At 41.2% G+C, this 26,511-nt stretch overlaps 1 protein-coding gene across 1 annotated transcript in view; it reads left to right on the plus strand.

Moving 5' to 3' along the window:
• The window catches only part of LOC130848748 (pregnancy-associated glycoprotein 2-like), a 31,139-nt gene extending 12,581 nt beyond the window's left edge, over positions 1 to 18,558 (plus strand). The window contains exons 3-4 of the mRNA XM_057727154.1: positions 18,183 to 18,300; positions 18,401 to 18,558. Of these exons, the coding sequence (XP_057583137.1) occupies positions 18,183 to 18,300; positions 18,401 to 18,558 (276 nt within the window). The remainder of the gene's footprint in view (positions 1 to 18,182; positions 18,301 to 18,400) is intronic.
• The last annotated feature ends 7,953 nt before the right edge of the window (positions 18,559 to 26,511 follow it).

Here is a 26,511-nt window from a genome sequence, read left to right on the forward strand (position 1 = left end):
GATCAACTTGATACCAGAGTATGGGATTGCCAGTTTTTATAGGGGTGGGCCATTTCAAAGGTTAATGAGTGGGAAAAGTTTTCCAGCTATTTCAGAAAAGGGTGGGGATTTCCAGAAATTGGGCCACCACCAAATCTTTGATCTTTAGATTTGCATCACTAAGGCTAAGTGTCTACTGGAAGTTGACTTGTATACCATCTTGGACACATTTGTCTCCACATAGTTTATGTCATGTCCTTGGGCTGTGCCATTCTTCCAAAGACTGTGCCCTGGCCCTGCCCTCCTGTTTCATTCCCCACTCAGAGATTTTATTCCCACATTATTATGGGAAGCAGAAAGACAATGGTTCCTCTTCTGTAACCGTTTCAAGGCTGAATAGGTGGGTGACCCTGCCTGTCAGGGAGAAAAATATCTGGATGCCTGATCTAGGGGCCCCTGGGGCAGGACACCTCCTTGTTTTTAGTCAGTATAGGCTGGAGTACTAACATACATATTATCCAGTGTGGAACTTTTGTAGTTGCTTCCCTAGGTTTTTTATGAATCTCCTTGATGAGGAACACATTTTCTACAGCATCAGAGTACAAAAATATCTATAAATGACAGAAGACTTGAAAAGCATGATTAAACATCTCATTACAGTATAATCAATAAACTTGATTGCAATAGGAAGAATTATGAATGATTACATTTAACATACCAAATAACCTCAGTTAAACATTTCTCTTTAAGATGTTTCAGGGACCCTCTGATGCACTCCAGAGTTAGCTGGGAATCAAAAGAAAGTTAATTAAAATTTTATATTTAGGACATTTTTCAAAAGTTTTAAAACACTTGGTCAAATAAGATCATAGGTCACTATGAGACAAAACCTATCCCTTAACCATTACAAAAGAACTCAAAAGCAAATTCAGACCATTTAAACACAAAGAAACTCATACTATCTGTTATTAAAAGCAGCATTTCAAGAAAATTTTGGAGGGAGAAACCGGATCCAGGCTTATCCCAGCCTATTCCTGGCAAAATCCTTTTACCCAACTAAATTTCATCCAATCCTAGAAAATCCTGAACAGGCACAACTCTTTTCAGTATCTTGTTTCTCATTCCTCCCACATTCTTTTATTGAAATCACACATCTTTCTTTCCTTTTAAGGTTTTATTTTTTCCACATAGGGTTACTTTTCTGGTTGACAAATTTAGAGCAGAATAACTTTTTATTCTACCTCTAGTAAACTTAGGTACAACAGAGGTATTATACTCAACATGGGTGGCTATATAGACATGTCTGTATTAATCAAACCAACAAGTTTAACCACCTTCAATACCAGATACCAGTTTAGTTCTGAATATTTTCCATATGACATGAACAAGAAATACATTCTGACCACATTATCTTCTATTTCTGAGGATTTATATAAGTACTTAATTTCCTTTAAGTCAATTAAATACTGCTATTTTAGCAATTAATTTTTGGCAATATCATATATCTAGGACACACACATAAGTCCATATGAACACACAAACACAAACAAACACTTAGGCCTCATAGTTCCCATTCCAAAATTTCAGTCCTGAGTCAGGTACTACCTAAAACCAATTGCTTAGAAGAGAATGGATTCAACTTGGGTTTCTGGCAGATGAAATAAATCACACCTATCTAGATAACAAAACACTTTTTACCAGTGTTTTCAGAAAAGACACTTGGGATTTCTCTATATCCTTGACAAGTCAAGTTCTAAATTACCCTTTTTTTTTTTAATTTGCATTTTAAAAGATGGCAGAGATAAGATATCCTGAGAAGACCAAATAGGATATTTGCATCTCAAAGTTATAGGCAAGTAACTCTTGGTTTCACCTTTTTCCCCCTTTGTTTAATACTTATAAACCTCTTAAGTTAAATAGGGAATGTTTTGGGAGTGGTAAAAGGATTGATGGGATTTGGATTACTTTTGAAACCACACTTCTGGTTCTATAAAGACTACATTTGTAAATAAGGACAGTTTTGTTTTCTTTTTTCAAAGAATTGGGTAGTTACCTCAATGTTATTGAAGGCCTGACATACTCATTCACCCCTGTTGGAAAGTATTAATTTTCTTCATTCAGCTGAGGGGAGAAGGCCTCTTCCAAAATTCCTATCAGGCCCTGAATATCAGCTATGGTCACATTAGTCTGACCAGTGGCTTCTTATTTTGGTAATCTATTTACAAACATTTTTGGAGAACTTCCCTAGGTTGAAGAAATCTGTAAGTTATATTAGACACTATATACCACTTGTTACCAGTAATTACTGGCTGAATATCTTTGGCCAAGCCCAGAACCTTGATACTCCACATTCCAGGGTCTTTACTAAGGCCTCTATTTTAGCTTCAGATTTTATCTCTTCCTTTTTGCTTTGTGTTAGAACCCTTTAGTGATGATGGTGGTTCCTTTGCCCTTCAAGAAACAGAGTGGCCCTTAACTTAGGTAATAACTCTCTTCATCATAGGGATGGGACAGTCAGGCACAAACAGAAAGGAATGTAAAAACAGCTGGCCATTGATCTTGCACAAAATGTGTTCCAGGAATGTGTGACCCTGCTGCTTCCCTGCCTACCTCACTACGTTTTTCTTTTGACTGCCAAGGTTTTCAATCCTTTGGGTTAAGGCTGAAAAGATTGTACCAGTGTCTATAAGAAATTCTGTAAAGTAGACCACCACATCAGTGAACAGTGGATGCTTGACATTAGTTACATAGATAGTATCTCTGGGCAGATTCACTTTCGGCCTTCGGCCTTGGGCCTGTACTGTTTTATGATTGAAAAACCATCAATGGCTGAGGGGTCCCCATCACTCTCTGGCATCTGGGGCATTCCCTTTTCCAATACCCTGGCCATTTGCAAAGGAAACATCAATCACAATCCTCCCTCAGTGCCCCTTTTGTCCACATATGTTCACTAGCCTTGTATGGGTACCTGTGGGCCTTGTGGTCTGCCAGGGCCAGATTGGCCTGGAAAGGCCAGCTTTCCCTTTGTTGATCTCTGACCAGTGAAAGCCACTGCAGTCATTAGGGCCTTTTGCATATTTCTTTGGGTGTGTTCAGTCTTTTTCACCATATAACTTTTACTTAAAACCAAATAAATCAATTGGAAGAAACCATTCATCTGAGGATCAGCCATTGTTTCCTAAATTTTGCACTGCTGTCTGGGACAGAGTTGGCTAGGAAATGCATGGCCAAAAGGGCCTGACCTTGGGGGAGGAGGGTTCCATGTTCATTTGACTCCATGGCCCTGCAGGTTTTGTCAGTTAAACAATCCTCTTTTACCTTCCTGAAGTTATCCCCTTAGTTCCATATGCCTTAAATTCCTTTTGGTTTCCATTGCCTAGATACAAGACAATGAACATTTGAACATAGGGTACTTCACTCCATTTTAAATTTCTTTAAATTTCTTTAAATTTCATATTGTGTCCAAACCTGATGATGTAGCCTACTAAGTTTTCATTTTCCTTTTAATTCCTGTCGTCCAAATCTTTCCCAATCCCAGATTATATGGCCAAGAAGGGTATTGGTTAGGATTGATGCATCCTCACTCACTTCACACAGCCTGAAGTGACACCTCTAAGTCCCAAGCTATCCAAAATCCCACTCTTAAGTCAAAATCAAACAGGCCATATGGTCAAGATTTACACTTATGATTTTAGATGCTGGCCCTTCCAAGGTAGTCTCTCAACCAGGTGTTAGTGCCCAAAAAGCTGTCAAAATGACATGGCACAAGCACTTCCCAAATTGTGTTGATGATGTACAGTAGCTGGTCTCGGTATAAGTTGGGGATAAAGGCTCAGCACTTGTAAGGGTCAGAAGGAGGGGAGTAAAAGCATTGAAAAGTACACCTTGGTTGTCACACAGTTCTGCTGGGATTAATGTAAATAAGAAAGAAAGAAATAGAGAACAAATGAATAAGAATGTAAGAATGTATGAGAAAAACCTCAGAGTCAAGAAGAAGAGTATAGAGACTAACAATTGTGTCCTGGACCTGCTGTTGAATATGTATACACATAGAGGGTTGACATGTCAGTCAAAAACGAGCAGATATCAGCAAAGAGTCCTCCCCAGTACACCTGGCAGATAACCTACTCACATAGGAGATAGAAAGGCTCCAGACTAGACATTTACAACTGGCTTCACATTTACATCTCATGAGGCAAAGCAGAAGATGATCTCCAAGCTGGACATTCATTACCAGCCCCCATTTACATTTCCTGAGGCAAGAGACAAATTGGCTCCAGGACTACATATTTATGACCAGATTCCTGTATTTCATTATCTGCACTTTGATATAAGTAACGGCAACAGGAATAGGGTAAATAACTAAACATTGGAAACTTTTCTGGCAGGGACAGGGAGAGGCTAAGCCCTGTTATGAGCTCAAGAGGTCATACACTCCCCATCCTAGGCACAAGGGAGACATTGCCCATGCACAAAATGCTCTTTGGAGCTCAAAAGAGAGGAACACCACCCCATAATATGTCATGCTAAGGCTTTCCCATAAGCCTCTGGGCTGAAATCCATCTTGGTAAAAAGTTGTGCACGGATGATGGGAAGGGTCCTGGAACTGGTCAGGTGTGAAGAAAGAAACCACATAAGTGAACTAAGGTAAACAAAGACTGGGAAGAACTGCCAGATATGAATGACTTAACCACCTCTTTACTTGCAATCCTCCTCATTAGGGAGGATCTATACACCCTTTCTCTCCAAGTGTGCATCTCTGCCTTGCTTCTATCCTAACAAAACATTGTTTCTCTGTGTGGTCTCCCACTTGTTGCTATGCTATGTCTCTGATAATAAACATTGTACCTCCTTTTACAGTTTTAGCCTCCATGAGAAATGCATTTTTCACTGGGGGCAAGAGCCCGTTAAAAAAAAAGCTTCTAGCCTTTAACCCTTTGCTGGTCTGGTGGCTAGGACTCCTAGTTTCCATGCAGACTACCCAGGTTCTATTCCTTGGAAGGAAATTAAGATCCCCCTTCATGCCACCGCTCAATGCTCCCTCTCCAAGTTCAGTAACATGGGCCTGTTTAGGACCAAGACCTAACTCTCAACATTTTCTTACCTTATCACTGCTGCTTTGTGGTTCCCATTTGAAATTCTACACCTCAATTTGTACCCATGTGCCAGGTCTCAAACCCTGACAAAACCAAATTCCTCCAACTGAGATCACAAAACTGGTTTCAGGACTTAAGGAAGCTCAGCTTCTTCATGTCTCATCACAGAAGGAATTCAGTGAGAGACAAACTCATAGGTAAAACTTTTGTTGATTTAGAGAGAAACACACTGCACAGACAGCCCATGAGACATCTCAGAGGGTGAGAAAGTCACCAGGGTATGGGGTTGTCAATTTTTGTAGGGGTGGGTAATTTCATAGGCTAATGAGTGGGAAGAATATTCCAGCTATTTCAGGAAGGAGTGGTAACTTCTAGGAATTGGGCCACAGCCCACTTTTTGATCTTTATGGTTGTATTACTAAGGCTCAAGTTCTAGTGGAAGTCAAATTGTCTGTCATCTTGGACCCATTTGGTTCTACTGAATTTATGTCATGTGCTCCATCTATGTCATTCTTTCCAAGGTTGTTCCTAACCCCTTCCCCTTCCCTCCTGTTGCAATATTGCCCCACTTTTGGCCTCTACATGTGGATTCCTAAACTTGTTGTCTACACCCCTCTACATGTGGATTCCTAAACTTGTTGTCTACACCCCGGTGTTCTTTGGAGGCCCTCAGCCTTCTGCTCCTTCAAGATTCCCAGGCTTATCTTGTGCATTTCTTGGCCCAGCCCTGATATCAGCCATCTCTTCAAGAATCTCTGGATTGTTTCATAGGAAATAGGATTTAGAGGTAAGAAGCTAGACTTCAGGATACTCACTGTTGTCAAGTTGCCATTGCTTCTAGGTTTTTCAGTGGTCCGAATCAAGAAGGACACATTTTCTTTTTTTACAAAAGGAAATCATTCATTGCTAACAAAGTTATACTTCCAAATCAAGTTTTAAGACCATGGGGTTTTACTTAAGCTTTTTCATTGTACACTTAAATCTCTTCTCGCTTGTCCACTGAAAATCTTACTTGATAACAATATGAGCATTGATTACTTAATTCTCTAACTTGTATACACATAAATGCAATGCTATCAAAATAACAGTAGTAAAATCACCAATGATAATGTACTGAATATAGTTTCATTTTTCTTTGGGTTTTTGTTTTTGCTTTTGTTTTGGAGGGAGGGTGTTTTTCTTTGCCTTTTTTTTTTTCTTCTTTGTTCCAGAAGACATCCCACTCTGAATGTAGGGTCAGAATTCTGCATTTCAAAGCTGCTCAATTAATGTTTTGTTCTGTGCAACTATGTCACCAACATGATGGAATTAGGCACATTTTTCTTATTTCTCAATTTTGACAGATGTGTTTACTTATGTATTTCTTGATTCTGTAACACATTTACATGGTTGCAAAGTCAAACTATAAAACAAGAAAAATCTCACTTCTGTCCCTCCTCTGCCCCATTAATTACAATTTTTTTATTATTTTTGTTTTATTCTTCCATTCTTTCTTAATGAAAATAGACACATATATGTATGGAAAAACAACAAACCATAAGCACTTTTCTGGTCTCTCTTTATTAAAAAACTAAACAGTAAACTCTGTATATCTCAGCCATCCTGCCTCCCTCCATCCCCATTTAACCCAGTTGTTCACATGCCCTATGCCTTATTCAACACTCCCTTGACAATGGTCATTTCAGGTATGTTTCTAATCTTTTGCTTTTGCAAACCATATTGCAGTGAATAGCCTCTGCATGTGTCTTTTGGTATTTTTGTTAGTGTATCCTTGGGATAAATACCTAGAAGTAGAATTTCTGAGCTAAATGGTATTTGTGTGTGTCGTTGCTAGGTGCTGTCAAATCCTTTCCATAAAGATTGAACCATCAAAATTGAATTTTAACAATATGAAAAAATGAGTAGGAAGATGCATCACCCCATCTATCAGCCATGTGGTGAACAGGCAAGCCTCTGTTGTTCTACCCAAGGGACAGGACTGAATAGATCTCACACAGGAACATCCAGGTCCTGGGAATCCTGGAAGGAGCCACAAAACTCCATTATTTTTCCTTTGGCTGGAGTAACATTTTAACAGATAACCTGTTTATCTCAGGCTGAGCTGCAGTGCTGAGTGGTCTTTTCTGTCTTCCTTGATTGATAAGACTCTTAAAAATTATTTCTTTCTATGTTTGCTTTAGTAGACAAAATGTTTCAAGGCATTGATCCAATTAGGGAATTATATCATATCCTCAGCAAAGAGACATTATTAAATTCATTGGTTTATAGGACCATGATCATCTATCTTCACAAGTGGAAGGAAAATTAGCATGGGTAAGAGGCATTCAGTCTCTTATTCATTCAACAAACATGAATTGAACCCCTACTCTGTCTCCTTTCTACTGCCAGCTCTAGGCCAGAAATAAAAACCTGCACAGCCTGATGGATGAATCTAGCACAAAGTTGTTTTAGGTTTGGCAAACAGTATGTTTTGTGAAGAAGAAAAAATATTTATAATATTTACAATCAGTGGATTGTACATAAATATCCAGACTTCTGACTTCTTTTGAAAAATTGGCCAACCAGGCTTCTTTCCAGCATGGCAGTCACTGCTTTGAGCTGAGGACAGACTGCCCCCACTAATAGAGCATATGCTGCTTGCCCCGTGTCCATGACAAAAGCCCAGTTCTTCCACTAATTTATACTCCTTCCTGGTAATGAGTTTGAGAGAACTGCCCTTAGACTGCTCAATAACTGAAGATAAGGACCACCTGTATCTTATTCAAGTTTGACTTTCCAGCATCTAACTCAGACCCCAGCACACAGTGTGCTCCATATGTCTGTTGGATGATAGAAAGTACCTTGTGGATACATGCATCACATTTCTTCCAATAGTGAAACTCTGCAATTGTAATACGACTCTAGCCTAGATTTTTGATGCAGATTGCCATCATAAGTACCCCTGATGTGTGCCATCTGCCCCACTATCCATATCACTCACTCATATGTCAGTGGGAAGCCCCCTCAAGGCTTCAGTTTGCCATTTGATCTCTTTTCCTCCTAGCAATCTCTTCTCCATCTGAGGACAGCAATGCACATCTCATGAAGTTGGGAGGAATACCACATAAGGTCACAAAGGTCAAGGATGGCCCCTAGCATTTACTCTCATCTCGTTATGAGCAATGTTTTGTATCCAAGTTGGCAAGAGTCTCCTCACTTGCTAGTCCGTGTGGTTCAGTTTGGTTTTGTAGCCACGCCCCAAGGAATAGATTACAGTAGAAATCTTTGTATTCTGAGAATTTTCTAAGTCCACACCCCACAGACATCAATGGAGTTATAGATTTCATTGAGAGGTTCATATTTCTTATGAGATCCATTAGTGGCCTAAAGGCGACAATTAGGGCAGGTCAGAACATATACAATTAAAATATCTTGGCCACCATTGCATGCACATGTCACACTTTCCTGAGTACTTGGACCTAAGAGAGAAGTATGATGTGACTTGAGATCCTCAGCCTGGTGGCCCTTTCAGAGTGCCTAGTCATGTAACAACAGGGAATGTAAGTGGTATCATCTCCCTTTCTGATTTTTGGTTTTATTTTTGTTTTGTTTTTGTTTTTGTTTGTTTGTTTGTTTGTTTTTGTCCTCTAATTCTTCCAACCATCAGGGTTAAATGGAAATGTAATCATTCTCTGACAGTCCTGAAATTCAACTCGCACTTATTGATGACTACTTCACTATGGAAACCTAGTGTCTTGGGGTCAGCCTGCAGGACTACAACTCTGGGTGTGCCATTCAGAATATGACCTATGTGAAAATGGTACTGTTTCGAATTGTTCAGCTCACAGCCTCTGCAGTTGTAAGTGTGGTCCTATGCAACAGCATTTCTCCTGTATTAGCTTCTGGGTATTCTCTCTGTTCTGTCTGCATTTCAGTGTGAATATGTCTGTCTTCATCTCTGTATCTCTCTTTTATCTCTCTAATACTGTGGATGCAGAACTCTCTGATTTTTGTTTGTTTGTTTTGGTATTTTGACAGTTTCTTGCTTTTCTAGCTTCTTAATTTCCCTAATTTATATTCCAGCTCTTGGCTTCCTATTTCACCCTTTTCTATGCTTGATCCCTGGAGAAAGATTGTGAAGTTACTTCTAGGCTGTTTTACCTCTAACATGTGGTGTGAGCACAGCCAAGTCCCAAACTCCGTGCATTTCAAATTCTTCCCTGTGAAAAGAGGGTAATGGCCCCACTTCTACCTTCTTACCACAGCTTCTTAGAAAAAGATACAGTGGGATGGCAATAGCAATGGTATTGGGTGTGATTGTTGGGACTGCCAGCATATCAAGGACATTATATCCTCCATCTCACTTAATACCCACAACATTGTATTTGGAGGATGGAGGTTATCATATTCCACCTTCTTACTGATGAGAAAACTAGGACTTCAAATGGTCATATGACTTATGGAAGATTACACAACACAATCGGTATTCAAACCGGGGTCATCGTCCTGCTCTTTTCATGCTGTCCTGATAATAGCATGACGCTCATAAAAATTATTGGAAAATACATGGCATTATTACAATGCAAGGTATGACACTCATGCAATGACATAGACAGCTGATTGCTGCCCATTCTTTGTTTCCTTTTCCCGATGCTCAATGAAAGAATCCCTCTAAGGAAGATCAAAACCATGTGAGAAATTCTCAGGGAAAAAAACCCTGCTGACGTATTTGCTGGAGGACACTGAAAACACATCTCAGAATGATAGTTATTGCCAGAATATATCTCTTCTAACTGGATGTGAGTGTGTTGAGAGGATGGTGCTCCACAGCGCCCCATGGTGCTCTGGCCTAGCACTGGAGTTCATCTGGAGGTGCCAGACTGGATGTTGGGGCTGGGACCCCTTCAGGAATCAAAAACACTGAGGAACAGGGACCCCATTCCTAGAGGAGAAGGCATTCATCCTCAAGTCTTGGTCTGTGGAGTCCAGGCCCAGCAATGACCAGGTCGGAGGTAAACATTCATTTTGGGCTAAAGATATGTCATTAGTTTGAGGGTGGCTGTTCTTCCTAAACTAAGTGAGTTACAGAGTTACAGATGAAATGTGATCCATGTTTGATCAAAGATAAAGCCAACTGAAAATCAAGTTTGAAACTCCAGGGAGAGGAAGGTCTGCCTCTGCATATCCAAGAAGGACACCTGTAAAATTTTACTGAGTCCTATGCCTTTGATGCCATAAAAATCTAACACTATGGTTATTATTGATTTCTTTTCTTTCAACCTTTGTTGGGGTATAATAGCTTTACACTTTGAACTAGTTTCCTCTGTACAACAAAGTAAATCAGCTTTTTTTATATGTATATCCCGATATCCCCTCCATCTTAAGCCTCTCTCCCAATCTCCCTATCCCACCCCTCTAGGTCATCACCAATCATTGAATAATCTCCCTGTCTTCTGTAGTTGTGTCCCACTAGCTATCTATTTTACATTTGGTAGTGTATAAATGTCAATGCCACTCTCTCATTTTGTCCCAGATTCTCTTTTCCTCCCTCACCATGTCCTTAAGTTTGTTCTCTTCATCTGTGTCTTTTTTCTTCCTCTGCCACTGAGTTCATCAGTGCCACTTATTTACATTCCATATATATGACCTAGAATACGGTATTTGCTTTTCTCTTTCTGTCATCCTTCACTCTGTGTGATAGACTCTAGGTTCATCCACCTCCTACAAATAACTCAATTTCGTTCCTTTCTATGGTTCAGTAATATTTCATTGTATATATGTGCCACATCTTCTTTACCTATTCTTCTGTTGATGGAAATTTAGGTTGCTTCCATTTCCTGGCAATTTTAAAATAAGGCTGCAATGGACATTTTGGTACACGTATCTTTTTGAATTAAGGTTTTCTCTGGGAATATGCCCAGAAGTGGGATTGCTGGGTCATATGGTAATTCTATTTTTAGATTTTTGAGGAACCTCCATACTGTTTTCCATAGTGGCTGTATCACTTTACAGTCCTTCCAGCCAAGCAGGAAGGATCCCTTTTCTATACAGCCTCTTCAGCAACTATTATTCCTAGATTTTTGGATGATGGCCAGTCTGATGGATGTGAGGTGATACCTCCTTGTGATTTTGATTTGCATTTCTTTAATGATTAGGGATGGCAAATATCTTTTCATGTGTTTGCTGGCCACCTGTATATTTTCTTTGGAGAAATGTCTGTTTATGTCTTCTACCCATTTTTGGTTGGGGTTGTTTTGTTTACTTTGATATTGAGCTGCCTGTGCTGCTTATATATTTTGGAGATTAATCCTTTGTCAGTTGCTTCACTGGCAAATATTTTATCCCATTCTGAGGTTTGTCTTTTTGTCATATTTATGGTTTCCTTTGCTGTGCAAAAACTTTTAAGTTTCATTAGGTCTCATTTATTTATTTTTATGTTTATTTCCTTTACTCTAGGAGGGGGGTTAAATATATTTTGTGTGATTAATGTCAAAGAGTGTTTTGCCTATGTTTTCCTCTAAAAGTTTTAGAGTGTCAAACCTTACATTGAGGTATTTGATCTTTTTTAAGTTTATTTTTTTGTATGGGGTTAGGGAATGTGCTAAATTTATTCTATTACTAGTAGTTGTCCAGTCTACCCAGAACTACACATTGAAGAGACTGTCTTTTCTCCATTGTATATTCCTGCCTCCTTTGTCAAAGATAAGTTTACCATACATACTTGGGTAGGTTTATGTATAGGCTTTCTATCCTGTTCCATTAATGTGTATTTTTGTTTTTGTACCAGTACCATACTGTCTTGATTAATATAGATTTGTCCTGTAGTCTGAAGTCAGGGAACCTGATTCCTCCAGCTCGTTTTTTTTTTCCCCCCTCAAGATTGTTTTGGTAATTCGGGGTCTTTTGTGTTTCCATATAAATTGTATAATATTTTGTTCTAATTCTGTGAAAAATGCCATTGATAATTTCATAGAGATGGTATTGAATCTGTAGATTGTTTTGTTTAGTTTAGTCATTTTCACAATGTTGATTATTCCAATCCCAGAACATGATATATCTCTCTGTCTGTTTGTCTCATCTTTGATTTCTTTCATCAGTGTCATAATTTTCTGTATACAGGTCTTTTACCTCCTTAGGTAGGTTTATTCCTAGGTATTTTATTCTTTTTGTTGCAGTGGCAAATAGGAGTGTTTCCATAATTTATCTTTCTGATTTTCTTTTGTTGGTGTATGCGAATGCAAGATTCCTGTGCATTAATATGGTATCCTGTAACTTTATCAAGTTCTGTGATTAACTCTAGTAGTTTTCTGGTAGCATCTTTAGGGTTTTCTATATATACTATCATGTCATCTGCAAACAGTGATAGTTCTCATTCTTTTCCAGTTTGGATTCCTTTTGTTTCTTTATCTTTTCTGCTGTGGCTAAAATTTCCAAAATGATGTTGAATAATACAGTGAGAGTGGGCACCCTTGTCTTGTTCTTGATCTTAGAAGAAATGCTTTCCATTTTTCACCATTAAGGATCATGTTGGCTGTGGTTTTGTAATACATGGCCTTTATTATGTTAAGGTAGGTTCCCTTCATGTCCACTTTCTGGAGAGTTTTAACATGAATGTGTGTTGAATTTTTTTGAAAATTTTTCTGCATCTATTGCAATGATTGTATGGTTTTTATCCTTCAATTTGTTAATATGGTGCATCACATTGATTAATTTGTGTATACTAAAGAATCATTGCACTCCTGGGAAAATCCCCACTTGATCCTGGTGTATGATCCTTTTAATGTGTCATTGGATTATGTTTGCTAGTGTTTCGTTGAGAATTTTTGCATCTGTGTTCATCAGTGATATTTGCCTGTAACTTTCTTCTACTTCTTCTTCTTCTTTTTTTTTTTTTTTTGGTATGTGACATCTTTTTCTAGTTTTGATATCAGTGTATCAGTGTGTTGTTGACCTCATAGGATGCATTTGGCAGTGTTCCTCCCTCTGCTATTTTCTCAAAGTGTTTGAGGAGGATAGATATTTCCTCATTAAATGTTTAGTAGAATTCACCTGTGTCACCACCTGGACCTAGGCTTTTGTTTGTAGGAAGGTTTTTAATCAGAATATCAAGTTCAATGCTTCTGATTGGTTTTAAGAAATATCTTCTATTTCCACCTGGTTCAGTCTTGGAAGTTTGTACTTTTCTAAGAATTGTCCATCCCTTATAGGTTGTCTAATTTTTTGGCATATAGTTTTTTGCAGTAGCCTCTCATGATCTTTTGTATTTCTGCAGTGTCAGCTGTTACTTCTTTTTCATTTCTGTTTTTGTTGATTTGAGTCTTCTCCCTTTTTTTTTTCCTGATAAGTCTGGCTAATGGTTGATGAATTTTGTTTATTTTATCAAAGAACTAGCTTTTAGTTTTATTGATCTTTGCTTTTGTTTCCTTCATTTGTTTTTCACTTATTTCACATCTGATCTTTATGATTTCTTTCCTTCTGCTAACTTTGGGATTCTTTTTTTCTCTAGCTCTTCTCTCTATAATTATTTAGATATATGTTTAGGTTGTTTATTTGAGATTTTCCTTGTTTCTTGAGATAGGATTGCATTGCAAAGAATTTCCCTCTTATAACTTATTTTGCTGCAACCCATAGGTTTTGGGTCGTAATGTTTTCATTGTCATTTGTTTCTAGGTATTTTTTGTTTTCCTCTTTGATTTCTTCAGTGATCACTTGGATATTCAGTACTGTGTCATCTAGCCTCCATGTGTTTGTAGTTTTTTACAGTTTTTTATTCCTGTAATGCATACCTAGTATTATAGTATTGTGGTCAGAAAATGTGCTTGACATGATTTAAAATTTCTTAAATTTATTGAGGCTTGATTTGTGATATAAGATGTGATCTATCCTGGAGAATGATCCATGTATACTTGACAAATAAGTGTATTCTTTTTTTTGTTTTGTTTTGTTTTGTTTTGTTTTGTTTTTCCTTGTTTTTCTTTTGGATGGAAAGTCCTATAAATATCAATTAAGTTCATCTGGTCTAATGTGTCATTTAGAGCTTGTGTTTCTTTATTTAATTTCTGTTCAGATGATCTGTCCATTGATGTAAGTGGGGTGTTAAAGTCCCTTACTATGATCGTGTTACTATCAATTTCCACTTTTATGGCTGTAATGTTTGCATTATGTATTGGTGTGCTCCTATGTTGGGTGCATAAATATTTACAATTGTTATATATTCTTCTTGGATTAAACACTTTATCATTATGTAGTGTCCTTTCTTGTCTCTTGTTATATTCATTATTTTAAAGTCTATTTTGTCTGATATGAGTATTGCTAACCCAGCTTTCTTTTGATTTCCTTTTACATGAAATATATTTTTCCATCCCCTCACTCTCAGTTTATATGTGTCCCTAGTTCTGAAGTGTGTCTCTTGTGGACAGCATATATATGGGTCTTGTTTTTGTATCCATTCCCCCAGACTCTGTCTCTTGGATGGAGCATTTAATCCATTCACACTTAAGGCAATTATCAATATACATGTTCCTATTACCACTTTAATTGTTTTGGATTTGTTTTTGTAGGTCTGTTCCTTCTCTTGTGGCTTCTGCCTAATGAAGTTCCTTTAGCATTTGTTGTAAAGGTGACCTATTGGTGCTGAATTCTCTTAGGTCTTACTTGTCTGGAAAACTTTTAATTTCTCCTTCAAATCTGAATGAGATCCTTGCAATGTAAAATAATCTTGAGTGTAGGTTTTTCCCTTTCATCACTTTAAGTATATCCTTCCACTCCCTTCTGGCCTGCAGAGTTTCTGCTGAAAGATCACCTCTTAGCCTTATGTGGGTTCCTTTGTATGTTATTTGATACATTTTCTTGTTGTTTTTAATATTTTTTCTTTTTTATTTAATTTTTGATAATTTGACTAATATGCGTCTCTGTATGTTTCTCCTTGGGTTTATCATGCATGGTACTCTCTGTGCTTCTTGGACTTGATTGACTATTTCTTTTCCCATGTTAGGGAAATTTCCTCTATGATGTCCTATAATATATATTTCTGACCCTTTCTTTTTCTTGTCTTCTTCTTCTGGGCCCCCTATAATACAAATGTTGGTGTGTTTAATGTAGTCCCATAGGTCTATGAAACTGTCCTCAATTCTTTTCATTCTTTTTTTCTTTACTTCACTCTGTATCAGTTATTTCCAACATTCTATCTTCCAGGTCATTTATCTGATCTTCTGTCTCAATTATTCTGCTCTACATTCCTTCTGGAGTATTTTTAACTTCAGTTACTCTGTTATTCATCACTGTTTGCTCTTTAGTTCTTCTAGCTCCTGTTAAGGACTTCTTTCACTTGCTCCATCTGTGCCTCCATACTATTTCTGAGATCTTGGATCATCTTTACTATCATTATTCTGAAATCTTTTTCAGGTGGACTGCCTTACTTGTCTTCATTTGTGTGATCTTGTGTATTTTTACCTTATTCCTTTATCTGCTGTATCTTTCTTTGTTTTCTCATTTTCTTTAACTGACTACGTTTGGGTTCTTCTTTCCTCAGGCTGCAGGGTCATAATATTTAATTCTGTTGTCTGTCCCCAGTGGGGAGGTTGAATCAGTGCTTTTTTAGCATCTTGCTGGGGGGATTACTGCCTCTGTTCTTGTGTGTGGAGCTGGATCTTGTCCTTCTGATGTGCAGGTCCATGGCTGGTGGTGTGTTTTGGTATGTCCTTGAGTTTAGTATGACTATAGGAAGTCTGTCTGATAATGGATGGGATTATGTTCCTGTCTTGCTAGCTGTTTGACTTGAGGTATCTAGCACTAGAGCTTGGTGACCTTTGGGTAGAGGTGGATCTTAGTGTTGAGAATGAGACCTCTGGGAGAGCTCTTGCTAATTAATATTCCATGGGATCAGGAATTCCCTGGCAGTACAAAGTTCTGGACACAATTCTTCCTCAGAGGTCAAGGTACAAGGCCCAGCCAGGCACCAAGACCCTGGTAGCTGCAACGCACGGGGGAAAAGGAGGAAAAAGAAGAGAAAGAAAAGGAAGGAAAAGAAAGGAAGAATGAAAAGAACAGAAAAAAAAACAAGTGGTAAAAACAAAAGACAGCAGTCAAAATCACAGAAAAATATGTACACACATGCACTCACAAAAAGAGGAGAAAAGAGAATAAGAGAAAAAAAAAGAAAAAGAAAAAGATTGAAAACAAAGAAGAGAGCAATGAAACCAAAAAGAAAAGCCACATAGGAATATATACAGTAAAGATTAAACTGACAAATACATAATACCAGGAATAGGTGAAACAAATCAATAAGTCCTCCAACACTTCTAGGTAGATCCCTGCACCTGCTGTGGGCAATGTGGAGTGAGCTCAGACTCTGATTTAGTGATAGTCCTGCATGTGTTACACCCAAATGCCACAGTTACTCCCTCAGTGTACAGCCTCCATTGTAGAAACACATGTCTATTCAGGTGATCCACACATGCAGAGTCTATCAAGCCGATTGTGCGTATTAAATCTGCTCCTCTTGTGGCTGTTTCCCTTTCTCTTCTTTGGTCTTACAGTCCCGGGGGATCAATTTTGGTTTTGGTCCAGTCTCTGCATGTGGGCTGCTCTCATGTGTTAGTTCCCTGCCCAAGAAAATGGGGCAAAAGAGAGTGATTGTAGCTCACTTGCATATTCAGTCCAGGGAGTGGGTGGGTATGTCAGTCTAATTGAAAATTGTGGCAGTGCTTGCAACAGCAGAGATCACTGTGAGTCTGAAGTGTGCTGTGCATTCTTCCAGGGAAGCTGATCCTTAACACGAGACCATTGAAGGTGCTGGGCTGCACCAGCTTTTGGGAGGGTGTGGCCAATGACTTGCCTTGCACACAGGATCCTTGGTGGCCGTGGCAGCAGGCCACTTGTGTTCCAATATAGCAAGTGTGGCTAACAATGCTACTTGTGCATGCGCTGCCCTTCAGCCTTGAGCGCTGAGAAGGAAGCTCCTGTGGCTCCTCTTGAGCACCCCGAAAGAAAGGTTTCCTGCCTCTCCATCAGGCCCAGGCTTTTCCCCAAACTGCATCCAAGTTAGCTGTGGTGCACTAGCCACCCAGGCTGTTTTCACAACGCCATCTGAGTTCTCTCCCTGGGGTCTGTTCTCTGAATCCCAAGCCTTGACAGCCAGGCACCACCCACTGTTGTGTGTGAGCAGACAAGCATCTCAGGCTGGGAAGTGCTGCTTGGCACTGATCCTCCATGCAGGAATCTTTCCACTCTGCCTTCTGCACACCTGTTGCTGTTCTCTCCTCCAGGGACTTTGAATCTCCCCCCATTCATCCCCTCCAGTGAGGGGGTTTCCTAGTGTGTGGAAGCTATTCCCCCTTCACACCTCCCACACAGAGGGGTTCATCTTCTCAAGATTCTTTGTCTGCTTTTTTTGCATTTTATTTTGCATTACCCACTTGGGGTGGGGGGAGAGATTTTCTTGCCTTTTTGGAAATCTGATGTCTCCTGCCAGGGTTTGGAAGGTGTTTTGTAGGAACTATTCCACATGTAGATGCATTTTTGATGTATTTGTGGGGAAGAGGGTGATATCCACATCTTACTGCTCCACCATCTTCCTGTCTGATCTATTATTAATTTTAAAAAATGGTATTGTCTCTTATTCAAGAATGCATAGGCCAGCCAGAGTGGTAGGAAAAGAATAAATATATGTTCAATAAAAGGGCCAACTCCATGGTATTGATAGGATGTGCTCTGAGTTTACAGGAAGTGGCCCAAGGTGACCTAGGAGGGCCACGTGGAGGAAACACTCAAGCTGGGCCTTGAGAAAGAGACTGGAGAACTTCTCAAATGAAGGCACCAGGACATCCTTGGAGGACCAGTTGTTAAGTCCCTGTGCTTCAACTTCAAGGGCTGTGAGTTTGAGCCCTGGTCAGGGAACGATGATCACACATGAACAATATAATAATAATAATAATAATAATAATAATAATAATAATAATAATAATAATATAATAATTATGGCACTGGTCTGAGCAGAGGCTGTGAGGTGGGGTGGTTGCAAAGTTATTTCAGGAAACATGGGAGGCCTGGAGGGAGGCAGCTCTCCAGAAATTGAGAGTGGCTAGGACAGCCAGGCCTGCCCTCATCACCCTTCCCTGGGCCCTTTAGCTGGCCTATGTTGGCAACATCACCATTGGAATAACCCCTCAGGAGTTCAGGGTTGTCTTTGACACGGACTTATCTAACTTGTGGATGCCCTCCATCTACTGCTACAGTCCTGCCTGCCATGGGTAAGCACCCTCCCCACCTCACTCATATTTTACTCCCCCTCCCAACCATGCTCACCCCTTGTCACCTGAGGGACACTCACCACTTTTTTTCTGCAGATACACACAAGCTCTTCAACCCTCACTCATCCACCACCTCCGGGCTCTCGGCCTCAAAGTTCAACCTCACCTATGGCTCTGGGAGGATTACTGGATTTCTTGGGTATGACACCATTCAGGTAATTGGAAACCAGAAGCTGAGTCAGGCCTGGCCCTGAGAGAAACTCATGCTTACAAAACAGATGAAGGACCACCTGGGAGGGTATTTCTTTCCCAAAGTCCCCTTATGGCAGGCCACCCTCCCTGCATTGCCATGATGCTAGGGAGACAGCACCCCTGGTGATACATAAATTCCCAGAATGGCTAATGCAGAGAGCCATTTGGGATGTGGAGTTGCAGCCCCATTGATCATGAGCAGCTCAGGGTTCATTTTGCTGGGAGCAGGGAGAGAGGGAATAAAGAAGCCACTTTGCTATTCTTAGACTGCGCCAGGCACTTTCATGATAAGAATATGTTTAACCTGCAACAATGCCACACATCAAGTGCTATGATTACCTCCCATATAGAGAGGAGGGAACTGAGATGCAGGGAGAAAGGGCCTTGACAAAATCACACATCTGGTAAGTGGTGGAGCTTGGTGAGCCAGTCAGGATTCATGAAGATGTGGGGTATTTGGAAGTGGTTAAAACTGATAATGGGCCCCTGGGGACAGCCGGGGCCTTCAGGCGTCTGGGAAGTGAAAGCAGGGAACCACAGCTGTAAGAGGGATGTGACAAATGGGGCTGTAGGGGGCCTTTGAGAGTCTAATATAAACTATGGCCTGCCTCCCCCAAAAGTCCTGAGTTCTCTCTCTCTCTCTCTCTCTCTCTCTCTCTCTCTCACACATACACACACACACACATACACAGTCATATCTTCAAAAGCATGTTTCCCAGGCAAAATTTGCATAAGCTTGAGTGTTTCCTCCACATGGCCCTCCTAGGTCACCTTGGGCCACTTCCTGTAAACTCAGAGCATGTCCTATCAATACCATGGAGTTGACCCTTTTATTGAACATATATTTATTCTTTTCCTACCACTCTGGCTGGTAGCAACATTGTTTAAGGGGCTTCTATCTTCCTGAGAGGTGCAGAAGCCACAATGCATGTCAATGGATTCAGTTTATATCTGTCATCTGATCATAGTGATGCCAAGAGAAGACTACCCTGCTTTCTACTCATTTTATCCTCAAATGGGAACCATTTGGTCCTGTCATGAGTCTCAGTTTTCCCAACTGTACAGAAGAAATGAGGATAATTTGACTCCCGTCAGATGGTGTGTGGAGGAGGAGCAGGTGTTGGGTAAAAATCCACAGCCTTACACAAATGGAACTGAATTCCCATCCCAGCTTGGTCTACCCATGTCTGGTTCACCCAGGGCACAGCCAGGGCTCAGATCTTCTCTGTGGTGCTAATGATATCTCCACCCCAGTCCCACATGCCAAACCTTTCTGTGGGAACACTCTTCTTTCCTACAGATTGGGAAATTTGTCAAAGTGATCCTGGTATTGACATTTGGCCTGGACCCATGAAGACTGGGTTGGATCACACACCTATTGACGGTGTCCTGGAAATGGTCTACCCCAGCCAAATCCTCCAAGGGATCAGCCCTGTCTTCAACAACCTGACAGTTGGAATGTCATTTCTCAGCTTGTGTTTGTCTTCAACTTGAATATGTAAGTCTGAGCTGGACAAGCCCTCTCTCTAAATTAGCTCTAAGATGATTTCACTTGCATGAAAACTTATAGACCACCTGATACAGAGGTTTCCTGAGAGACAGTCTTGCCCAGCATAACTATGCCCCCAGGGCCACATCTTGCCCCACAAATGGTTTTGTAAATAAATATTTATCCAAACACAAACATGCTCATGGCCTCAAGGGCAGCAGCTTGATACAGGCATGTAGAGGGAAGTGGGAGAGCAATGGAAGGTGTCAGGATACAAGTTGGAGGAAAAGACAACAGGATTTCCTGATGGATTTGATATGGACTTAAGGAGAGGGATGGTGGGAATGTCTACTTCCTCACTAATATTTTACTGGGAGCCCAGGACCAGTTACACAATTGGCAGAACCAAGTGCAAAGTGAAAATGTGGTGCCTCTTATTCAAGAAAGTATTGTGAATTGCAAGATAGAAAGAGCAGAGGCTCAGGGCTGAGTTGAACATGGGACCTCAAGGATGGCTCAGGTCACAGGCCAGTGAAACCAACCCAGGGTGAGACTAAACATAGCCTCTTAGTGCCCACGGTCTCAGCTTCTCTGAAAAATGACAGACTACACAGAAGGCAGCCAGACCCCTTCAGCACAGTGTCCTTTTAGGGTATCTATGAGCACTCTGGTTGCTGGAGGGGAACAGGCCCTCTTTAGAAATGTGGGTGGTGGGAGCCAGCCAGGAAGCCCAACTTAGAATCTCTTCTGTGCAACTCATTAGTCAGCAACCAAAATTTGTATGGTGCTCAATCATTCTGTGCTGCAATTTTCATTTCTGTAAAATTGGGACCATAGTAGTGCCTCTGATGGGTGTATAAGCACAGCTCTCAGACAGTGAATGGCATTATTCAAGGAGATCTCCTTCTTCCTTCTCTCCTCAGCTAAAAGCAGAATGGCAGCATGGTGACATTTGGTGGGGTGGACCACAGCTACCACAAAGGACAGCTCAAGTAGATACCAGTGTTCTGAACTCACTCCTGGCAGGAAAGCATGAGCAAATAAGCATTTTCCTCTGACTGCCACCCCAAGTAATTCTTCCACACATGCACATGGACACATGCAGACACACAGTGACACAAAGAGACATGTGCTCTTCTCACAAAGACATACATATATGGGTGAGTTAAAATTTATCCACATTTAGCCTGCAGAATTTATTTTAATTAACATTTAGAAAATTCAGATACATCAATTTTTGACATAATTCCCTTGCTTTCCAAAACAATTTGTCCATTTGTCAATAAGTTTCTGTGTTCCCTATTTAAAAAATATTTTAGGCTGAGCTGCAAGCCACTGCTGTCTTCCCATCTTCATGAGAATGGGCATCCAGCTCATTCTTGATGGCTAACACTTGTGTGTCTATCCTTGAACTTCCCTACCCATAGATAGAAGTGTATCTATTCCTATGGACTTATTTGCAACAAAACACTTTCTCCACACTGCACACAAAGTCATCAAGTCAGGTAACAAAGAATAAATCACTGCATGATGCTCCACCTTCACGTAAATCACAAGTGGGGCATTCACTTTTGCTCACACTGCAGTAACAAATGAAATGATATAACACATTCACACTTGCACAGCAATATCTGAGATGACAGTAGACTTGTGGAAAACAGAGTTTTAATATAACCAGTGGGTAGATAATTTCTGACTCACATTCATATAGATACACACAGGAACACATCTAAACACACAGAGCCACACATATAAACACACACAGGAACACAGATAACACACAGAGAGACACAGACACAGACACAGACACACAGGCATGCACAGATGCACTGACATATAGACATATACTCACAAACACAAAAATGTACACTCAATCCATGGGCTCATAATCATCCCAGGTATCCTACCTAGGGCCACAACCAATGTCCTGAGCAGGGTCCTGAGAGGTGTGTGCAGCCCAGACGTTGCTGCATCCACTGTGCTATGAGGCAGGGAACATGGTTTGAGGAACTTTAAGTGCTGTGAAAAGAAGATCAGGGAGAATTTCACCAGCCTGAATAGGGTTGTGATAAGATGATCAAATGTCCAGGACTACCCAGGACCAAGGGAGTTCTTAGTACACAAAAGTGCTAGTTTCAAAACAGGGAAAGTCCTGGACAAATTGGGAAAACTGGTCTTGGGAGAAGCTCCCTAGCAGTGTACAGAGGTTGGCTGTATTCTTGAGACCTGAAAGCAGTGCATACAACAAGACACTTCTCCTACCCACTGCCACCCACACCTACATCCAGGAGACACATTGGGACAGGGGTTGTGAAGAAAGAATCAGGAAGCTGGGATCCAAGAGTGGCCTGAAAACAAGGGGCAATCAATGATGGGATTCTGTGTGATATCCTCAGACAGAAGCTCATGGGTCCTTTGGAGGCCCCCTGGGCTAGCTTGGGCATCGCCGGACCAGTGGCCTCAGTGTCCGAGCCGTGTGAGGGGGCTGTGATGGGAAACAACCTCACCCAGGGCAACTTGTGTCTCCCTCCAAACACTCTGAATGACTGTTGCCCCAGAGAACCTTCATCTTCACAGTGTGGGTTAACCCACTATTGGTCAGACATAAGACACAGGTCTCTGGCTATTGCTCATGCATTTTTTCAATCATTCATTCATTCACTCATTCAACAAAGATACATTGTGCATTCACTGTGCGCTGAAAACTTGAGATAGGCACTGAGGATGCAACTTGCCCTCACATCAAGTGAGACAGATGTACATGAAATGCATAACACACATAATGAATTACCACTTTGGTACAAATGAGGAAGTGTTTACAGAGAGTAACCAAGAAGGAGCCTGATCTAGTCTGGGGGAATACTTCCCTGAAAAAAGTGACATTTCATCTGGAATCTGGAAGATGAAGAGAAACTAGCTAGACCAAACAGATGAGGGTCTTCTTGGAAAGGCGACCAGCCCATGGCAAGGCCCTGAGTCACAAAAAAGCTTGGTGCATTCAAGAACTGAAAGGAAGTCAAAGAAGGTTAGGTGACCAGACCAAAGGAAACCAAAGTAAAAGTATGAGCTGAAAGGCTTCTGGAAACAGTCAGGCAGTGGGGCAGATGTGGTGGGGGGGTACTTCAGAGTGATTCTGGTGCCCACTTTTTCCCACTGTGTCTCAGTATCACCGTGAATGGGGTGGTTGTTGCTTGTTTCTGTGGCTGCCAGGCCATTGTAAATATGGAGAGCATGTTACAACTTGTCCCAACAAGACTGGTCACTGCCATCCAGAAGCTCATCATTGCCACATCTGTTCGTGAACAGGTGATGGGACATATCACTGTCACTCTGGAGCTTTTCCCAAACCAGGGATCAGCTGAGTCAACCTCTTTCCTCTTCCTCTAAATGTACCCGGCTCCATGTAGCAACATCAGGCATCTGCCTAGTATCATGTTCACCATCAATGGCAACTGCAACCCAGCGCCCACTCAAGCCTACATCAGGAAGGTGAGGGGCAAACCCTGGGGGCTGGTTCTCAAATCTGGGCCTTGTAGGAACCCTTGGGCTTCTGCTGTGATGAGGGGGGGGTGGGCTCTGAGCACCAAGCCAAACCATTGCAGATGCTGCTGAGATTCTGTGGCTGGGTCAGTGCCTCCCACAAATCTAACTACTTGAGAGTAAAGGGGAGTCTGGGACATCCATCATGCTGGAATAAATGGAGACACAATCCCATCCTGGCATGGAGTGAGGCACAAGGATAGGGGAACAATAAGGGCCTCTGCCCTCAAAGAGCTCCACTTCCACCAGAGGCCTCAGACAGGTGAACATGGAAAGTCAGCTCTAGCAATCCCTGAAATAGGCCAAGTGACAAGTAGAATTGGCCAGGGACAGTCTCAGTGTGTTTCTCACCATAATGTTTAACAGTCTCCCTTCCCATATTGAAAGTGTCCTGGAAGTATGGTCAATTACATGTTCCCCTAGTCCTCAGCTGCAACTTCCTCTCGCTAAAATCTACTTCCCCCTCTGTAAGTTGGGCTACCAGATCCCTCTGTGGGGATGTTGGATGCTCACATGAGTAAAGGGTTCACAGTGACTGCACAGTCCTGGCCCAGGATTTAGGCTTAATGTCAGCTCAAAGGAGGCAGATTAGCTTAAAGAAGGCTTTGAGGAAGACAGGGAATTTCAGTGAATCACCACCTCCAGCCTCATGGAGGCATGAGGAGGCCTGCTTGCGTTGAGGCAAATCTACCCTGGACTCCATGTAAATGGCACTTCCCAAGCACTGGGTCAATGGGTGCAGGGGCCAGATTAGGGATGATGAAGCCTTCAGACAATAGGAGCATGAGGGTGTGTCTCCCAACCCAGCCTGGAGTAGTTAGGGAGGGTGAGGGTAGGTCCAGGAAGTCTTCCTAGAAGGGCTGAGCACAGTTTTAAAGAAGAGGTTCTGGGGAAGCAGGAGAAGAAAAGGCATTGTTTGCAGAGAAAACATTGAGTACGTGTCAGAAGGAATAAAACAGGTGAAATACAAGCCTTTTTTTTTTTTTCATTGTACTGATGTATAGTTGATTTACAATGTGTTAATTTCTGCTTTAAAGCAAAGTAACTCAGTTATGTATAATTATATATATATATATATAATATTATTTATTTTTCCCTATTCTTTTCCATTACGGTTTGTCATGGGATATTGAATATGTTTCCTTATGCAGTACATAAGGCCTTTTTGTGTATCCATCTTCTGTATAGTAGTCTGCATCTGCTAATACCAAACTGCAATGCATCCCTTACCCTACCCCCACCCTCCCTCAGGGCGACCACATGTCTTGGCCGTTTTTGTTCTTGGATGGGTAACCCAATTCCAAAGCTACTGAGAGAGTGACTTGTTTCTTAATAAAGGAGGGAAATAAACCCAAGAAACCACTGGCACTGGGTACTAAGGGGCATGGCAGGAAAGGCTTCAGGCTGATTGGGGTGTATGCTAGTTTCCTATAGAGTCCTAAGGGCACCTGTCTCAGTGGGTTTCAAGGGGGCACAGAGAACTGGAACTGGTTGGAGACCTGGACGTCTTCCTGAGGCTGTATTTCTTGGTTAATAATCAGGGAAACAACAGGATTGGCCTGGCTCCTGCAGTGTAAATGCTGGGCCAGCTTCAGGAATCAGCCAGTCCCACTCCAAACAGGCACTCATTCATGTGGAGGGAACTCCTGCCCAGGGATGCTGGTGCAGTATAAATGCTGGGGCTGCTTCAGGAATCAATCAGGCCCACTCCAAACACACACTTCCTCACACGTAGGGAACTCCCTCCCAGGGATGGTGATGGACTGGGTTTTGTACACTGCAAAGCCCTATTTTTGGTAGAATAAAGGATTCCATTTCCAATGGTGCTAATGCAAATCAATGCCTCTGTTTGGGTAGGGGAACTGCATCATAAACGGGTAGGATCTACAACCTTCTCTGAACCACAAGTGAGAGAAGACTAACTCCAATTGGCTTCAAGGAAAGGGGAGACTTATTGGAAGGATATGGAGGGTCAGGGACACAGGAAATAGATCAGATCCAGAACACAAAGCAACATAATCCCAAGTTGGCTAAGCACATGGAAGACAGTGCAGTGTACTTGCCAGAGAGCATATCCTGGTGCTTTTCTGCCTGGGTTCAAATCCCACCTCTGAAACCTTCCAGTCATGTGACTTTGATAAGTTTATTTGTGGGCAGCAGTTTCCTATTCCATAAATTTGGGATGAGGAGAGTTCCTTCCTCATTAATTTTCAGGAAAATGCAAATCAAATGACAGTGAGATACCATCTCAAAACTATTAGGAGGGTGAGTACCATAAAACAAAGAATAGCGAGTATTGACGAGGAAGTGGATCCCCGTACACTGTTGGTGAGGATGTAAAATGGTGTAGCCACTGGAAATCACAATGGAGTTTTGTCAAAATATAAAAAAAGAGAATTCCTGTCTCATCCACCAATCCCACTTCTGGTTATTTATCCCAAAATCTTAAAATCATGATCCCAAAGGGATATTTGTTCTGTCATGTAGATTGCAAAATCATTTACAGCAGTGAAGATATAGAAGCAACTGAGATCTGTCAACAGTTGATTGGGTACAGAAAATGTGGTACAGACATATAAGAAATATCATTCATGCTTTTTAGAAAAAAAAATATTTGTTCATTTACTTGGCTGGGCCAGGTCTTAATTGCACCACATGGATCTTCTGTTGTGTCATGCAGGTTCTTTAGTTGTGGCATGTGAACTATGAGTTGTGGCATGTGGGATCTATTTCCCTGACAGGGATCAAACCTAGGTCCCCTGCATTGGGAGTGTGGGGTCTCATCCACTATGCCACCAGGAATTCCCAGTCATGACTGTTTATATATTTAACTTCCTTCAATTGATTTGATGTGATGCTAAAATCGAAACTGTGCACCTCAGATTACAACTTGACCCCAGGAGGCTGAGACTCAAATCCCACTAAA

The sequence above is a fragment of the Hippopotamus amphibius genome, chromosome 3, assembly GCF_030028045.1.
Source record: "Hippopotamus amphibius kiboko isolate mHipAmp2 chromosome 3, mHipAmp2.hap2, whole genome shotgun sequence".
NCBI classification, from domain to species: domain Eukaryota; kingdom Metazoa; phylum Chordata; class Mammalia; order Artiodactyla; family Hippopotamidae; genus Hippopotamus; species Hippopotamus amphibius.